Source organism: Lissotriton vulgaris, chromosome 7, assembly GCF_964263255.1.
Source record: "Lissotriton vulgaris chromosome 7, aLisVul1.2, whole genome shotgun sequence".
Lineage (NCBI taxonomy): Eukaryota > Metazoa > Chordata > Amphibia > Caudata > Salamandridae > Lissotriton > Lissotriton vulgaris.
The window spans coordinates 1,268,034,578-1,268,040,577 of NC_141695.1; the positions used below are offsets into that span (position 1 = coordinate 1,268,034,578).

Here is a 6,000-nt window from a genome sequence, read left to right on the forward strand (position 1 = left end):
ACATAATAAGCCAGTTATGTACAATATATTATTTGGTGCAGGGAAAACTGGTGACGCACAGCTATCATATAGTCTGAGCTAAAGACAGTGGTGTTAACAATGGCCTTCGACGCAGTTGCCGAAAGTTAGGTGTGCCTGACCCTCCAGCGGCTGAAGAGATACCTTCAGAGGCCTAGTCGCGCTGTTGGGTAGCATTTGTTTTCTTCTTGAATGCATGTCTTAATGGAATATCAACTTTGCATTGGTGTACTCGTAGATTCACGTTTAAATCCTTTTGCATGAACCTTTTTTTTGCTATAGATTAATTGTGTTGTCTACTTACAGGTAAAAAACATCATCTACCACGCTGTGAAAGATGCTGTTGGAACACTGAAGTCTCACGAGTCCAAGCTCGCCAGGTCGTAGAAACTACTGATGGAGACGTCGTAGCAAAGCAGGATGTTTATCTGAACCCATAGAACTTAAGAACTGCGTGTGCTGCTACAAAATTCAGCAGCGTGGGAGGTGGTGTGGGGTTCAGTATTAGACAACGTCTCCAACCACATTATCTGCGCTGCCTCAGGCTGAAGGTCTGATGGTTTCCCCGATCATTAAGCAAGCACTTTACCCAGTCTGGGGCTTGTGAAAAGGCAAGCACAGTTACACGGATGGATGCTACTTTGTATTGTTAGGAGGCATCGAGTGCTTACGCCTAGTTAGTATCCAGAATGATTTTCTTGTCTTAGGTCGGGGAAATGTGTTGGCAGTGGGTATTCCTTTAAAGAGTTCCTGAAAGATGTGGAAGTAGGCCGGCCACAGGAGGGTGCGCCATTACTTTGGCACATGGTAAGAGAAATCATCATAAGTGTAATTAGTCCTACAAGGTCCAAACCGGATCCAGGATAAGGGTTACGCTCTTCCCTTCATGTGGCTGCTGTGTGCCAGATCTCTATAGAAGTAGCTGCTGGGTCCGGAAGAGAAGCCACTGCTTTTGTTGAGGAGCCTACGGGGGTATTATGTATTTTGTGAAAACTAGGTTTGTAGTGAAACAGGTACTCTTTCATGCAAGTAGATCTTTATAGAATTTTTGAAATGCCACAACTGTTATTCTGCAATACATGGAGAGGCACACTGCATTACGTCTTCCTTTCAATAAAACCTTACAAGACATGGTTTTCAGAAGTAAACTACCAAATAAGAACTGATTTTGCATTTGGCTTTAAATCGTCCCCTAGCTTTACAACAAGCAGATAATAAAACAATACAAGATTTTTCTTCTAACGCGTAACTGGGCCGTGCTGCTCCTGTACTAGTAATTGAAATACTTTACCACCAGCACTGATGCCCAATAAAGATCACTTGTCGCAAAAGATAGCAGCTGTTAAATACATTTTGTTTAAAGATTTTTTATGTAAGAACTTCAGATAACATTTCTGCTAGAATTCTGGAGGAAATGTTGCTGATGTGGTCTATAAACTACATTGGGAACAGATGAATTACTTTTCCCTACTGTACTGTAGTGCCCACCTGCAGAACTGTTTATATGTTCATGGTTCCATTTTTTTAAATAATAAAAACCCTGTAGAATATTTTCATTTCACTTTCTGTATTTTTTCATTTTGTGAAGGGCTGATTAAGGTTTCCATGTTCTTATTAAAATATAACAAGTCTCCGTGCAGTCACTGTGTTTTCTTTGTGTTGAAAAAAAACTGACACTCAATTTGCTCTTCAAATCATCCTAGTTTGAAAAAGAAAAGTGTACCGCAGACAGAAGTGTGAGCGGGGGTGCTTCTCAATGCATTTTTTTATGAATGTGCATCTAAGGTTTGGGATATTCTCGATGAAACTTCATTCACTGAAACGTAGATTTGTGACAAACTCTTAATGGTTGAAATGTGGACGCATTACTAGTCTTTTAGAAACCAGGCTGACTTCATATATCCAACAGAAATTCTGCAATTATGTATTTCCCGAGGGATTCTGGGGGCAAGAGGACAGCTGCTTAGAACGCTGCTGTACTCACCCTAACCAGCTCCGGTGATATGGTCACTCCTGGAAAAAGGTTAAGGGGGATGGCCGTGTCATTGCATCTTTAAAGTGAGAGGATATGCGTTGGACCCCATTCAGCAGGCTGTACATGCTGCTGAGGATCTTTGCTTGATCAAGTAGAGCGATCACGCTGGTATTAACAAGGCTGATCAGGGCTGCCAACAGGCTTGCGCTATAGAGCAACATCTGGAATCCACAATGCTGCCGCGTATCAATCCAGCAAAGGAGAAAGAGAAGGAGCAGAGGGAAGCCTCCCAACCAGTCCCCTCCACAATACGTGTAGCTACATACATCAAGAGAAAAGGCGACTGGAGCAACTTGGATACCAAAGGGAAATCGAAAGCTGGCGCTTCCTCAAATAACCCGGTAGAGAATTTGAGGTCATTGAAAGACCAGGTCACAGCCGGAAGACACTCACAGGAAGAACTGAAACAGCCTGTTATTTCATACATTTTCAGCTCAGCCACACAGTGTGCTGGCCATGTCAATCTGGAAGAAGGATATCTGATCCTGGACGCCGATAAAAGATTGACCGGGAGTACCGATAAACCTAACAAAGTGGATAAAACTGGGCTAGAGGAGGGGGCTACATCAAATCCAATCCCTGGGGTAGTGGCACTTAGGCAAGTGGGGGGCTTGGAGGCAGGAGTGGAAAGGAATACAAGTGGTAAAGAAAACCCAATGACAGATAACAATACCGCCTCTATGCCCCTGGAATCTCTCGATAAGAAGGCGTTTCTCTTAAACACACCTGATGTAGAGCCTTATTTGTCGCATGATAGTATGGAGTTGAAGAAGATCCACTCACCCGATCAGTTAATGAAAAAACGTATCCTCTTGATAAGTCTGATAGTTTGATTATTATTACTGAGGATCTCTCTGAAGTTCTTGACTCCAGAGGTGTTGAAAGCAGTAAATCTGAAGCATCTCTGCCCCAAGCACGCAAAAACACCCTATAAGGAGGAGGAAAACTAGGAATAGTTCTCCCAGTAAAGGCACCTCATTCATCAACACTAATCTTGAAGCCCCGGTTGTCTCATCCCAAAAGGCCTGGAATTATTCTGCTACTCAACTGGTCTATGAAGATGTGGGGGTACAACCTGCTGCACAAGTTACAATGACTTCTCCAGAAACCCCCACTATGGATTTAATATATACTATGCTAAAACGGCTACAGGGAGAAGCCAGAGCGAAGACCCGCAAAGCTGCCAATATAATCCGGGGTGGGGGGGGGGGGCGATTTGCAAGGTGAATAAATGCTGTACAGACATGGCCAGGAGGATGGCGGCAATAGAAGCATGGACAGTTACAATTGAGGAGACCACTTGTACACTTCAAGCTCGAGTAGAGAGTCACGACTCCCAGCTGGTAGAAGTACATTGGAAGTTAGAGGATTTTGAATACCACGGAACAACCTTCGGTTTTTGGGCATAGAGGAATTTTGAAGGAGGTGATGCCAGGGCCTTCATCATTAACGTGCTCAGAGGCGCCTTTCCCAAACTGGCCAATTGGAACTGGCATATAGATTTCCACTCGTCCAACGAAAAATTGGGCAAAGGGGCCAACCGTAGAAGCCAAGAGGGATTTCTTTTTTTTCGGAAACTTCTTGCTGCTGCAAGTTGTCTTTGAAAAAATAAGGCTGGCTGCCATACTTTTATTTGACGGCCATTCTTTTTTTGTGAGGCCTGACCTGCCATTCTACTGTGGAGAGGAGGTGGCGCCTACGGCAGATGTTCTCACTGTTGCAGGGCGCTGGCTGTCAAGTCTTCCTCCTTAATCCCGCCAGATTAAAGGTTATCTTCAATGGCAAGACTCTGTATTTTATTTCAGAAATTAAAGCACAGGAATTTTTGGATGAGATCCATGCTGGCCTAGAGGGCTCCAAATGGAGCCATACCGGCTGAAGACGGACAATCGGCTTGACTATGCCCCCTGATCTGATTAGACTGACGTTTGACTAGAGGATAGAATAGAGAAATGCTCTCTTTCTTGCTGTATTTTCAGTTTTTCTACCTCTCCAATTCTTTTTTTTTTGTTGTTGCTTTTTCACTGGTGTTGTGGGTGGGTGGATAAGGCTCCTTAGAAGAAGCCATCAGCAGGATCCTGGCTTACCAGCCTCTCCATATGGCATTCGGGGTGGGGGACAAGGGGTGGAGACAGGGGATCTGGAATTGACTGTGGGGGTACTGGGAAGTGTGAGGCAGAAGGGGAGAGGGGAAAACACACGCAGACAAATATGTAAATGTGAGGAAAGTAAAAGGATTAAGATTATGCTAGGAAAAAGATGTCTTGATACACGAATTGGAGGGTATGTCTTGATCAGGCTTATCATTTGGGCTTGATTCTTTTTTTTTTTTTTTTTTTTACTCAAATGAATAAAATCCACATTGCATCTGTAAACATTTGTGGGCTTAATGACAGTCTGAAGAGGCAAAGGATTGCCCTTGATTTAATGTTTCTGAAATCTGATATATCACAAGAAACACAGAGAGAACTCTCGGAGAACTGTACTTGGTGGTTTAGGATTTCAGATGGTTTGCTGCATTACACCTGGAACTCTTACTAAGGGGGTTGCTATTCTGGCTAAAAAGGGGTCTGTGACTTTCCTCGATCTGGATCAGACAGCCTGGACTGATTGGTAATTGCTGAGTGTCGTTTTGGTGTTTGTTCTTTCACGAATTGCTCCATACACGGACTGGTGTTAGATGACCCAACATTGTTTTTCTAGTTAAACAGTGAGCTGGCATCCTGGCCTCTAACTCCTAGTCTGCTGCAATCTTAACATCAATTTGCCATGCGCTAAGTCTAGCCAAGGGAGTAAGATCTATTGCGGTAAGAAACCAAATGTCTGTGGGTCGATGTGTGGAGGAAGACCATGTAGGCGGATCCTGGCTATACATTATTTTTGGCTCCTCACAAGGTGCATGTTAGATTTGACAATTTTTTAGTCTCCAAAAGCCTGGCCCGCACGCTCATGTTTCAAAGTACCAGAGGGACCTGTTCGATCATAATCCTTTCGTTTTGGAGATTGAAATGACCCAGCTCCAGAGAGTGGACTGTTCCTGGTAATTTGAAAGGGCGCTCCTTCTAGACCCACAATTTGTGAGCCATATTCAAACATGTATCCCTCAGTTTATGTTGGAAAACCATGGTAGTGCCTCAGCGTTATATATGGGATACTTATTTTTTCGATAATCCATTTTATTGATTTTGTGAGAAGACAATAATTAAACCTGAATACAAACAGCACCAGTATGGTCAGCAGCATAAATACATATGACAAACTAGCAAAACATTCTTATATCGGCACACATTGACATATCTCTGCCTGCCAGCTAACCCATCATTCCCAACCATTTGCCCCAAACTTTCCGATGCTTGGCCAGGAAACCCCTGGCTTCATACAGTGACAGTTTTTGTGTGGCACACCAATCTACTCCTCTTCACCATTTGGCTATGCTAGGCGGAGCAGGATTTACCATGCTATTGCGATGTCTCGCTTGGCCACCACAAGGGCAGAGCCCAAGAATAATTTGTCAGCTCTGGACCCTTCCAACCCGTCTGTGACACCCAGTAGTATGTGCAAGGGGCTTTTGAAGTATCTCCCATCCCAACACCCAAGTTCCGTTTCCAGTGACTCCCAGTAGGAAGCTATGCGCGGACAAGACCACACCATATGGAAAAAATCCACGGGCTCCGCCCCACATAGTGTTCAAGATGGGTGTGGCAGCAGGCCCGCCCTATGTAAGTCGCAGGGGTGAGGTAAGAGGTATGCAGGAAGTATAGTTAGACCAAGCAGAGTTTGGCCGAGACAGTGATGGTCTTTGGGGCCATAAAGGCATCCCTCTAGTCCTTATCCTCCAGCACCCAGCCAGGTTCCCCATTTAGTTCTCAGTGGGTCAAGGGATATGGGACCATCGTTAGGGATCGATAGATGCTGGATACTCCCCCCTCCCCCCCTTTTCCCAAGTT

The 6,000-nt window shown here is 44.4% G+C and overlaps 1 protein-coding gene across 1 annotated transcript in view; it reads left to right on the forward strand.

Annotated features, from left to right (window-relative positions):
* The window catches only part of KDM3B (lysine demethylase 3B), a 1,298,224-nt gene extending 1,296,575 nt beyond the window's left edge, over positions 1 to 1,649 (forward strand). The window contains exon 24 of the mRNA XM_086931831.1: positions 325 to 1,649. Within this exon, the coding sequence (XP_086787957.1) occupies positions 325 to 405 (81 nt within the window). The 3' untranslated portion in view covers positions 406 to 1,649. The remainder of the gene's footprint in view (positions 1 to 324) is intronic.
* The last annotated feature ends 4,351 nt before the right edge of the window (positions 1,650 to 6,000 follow it).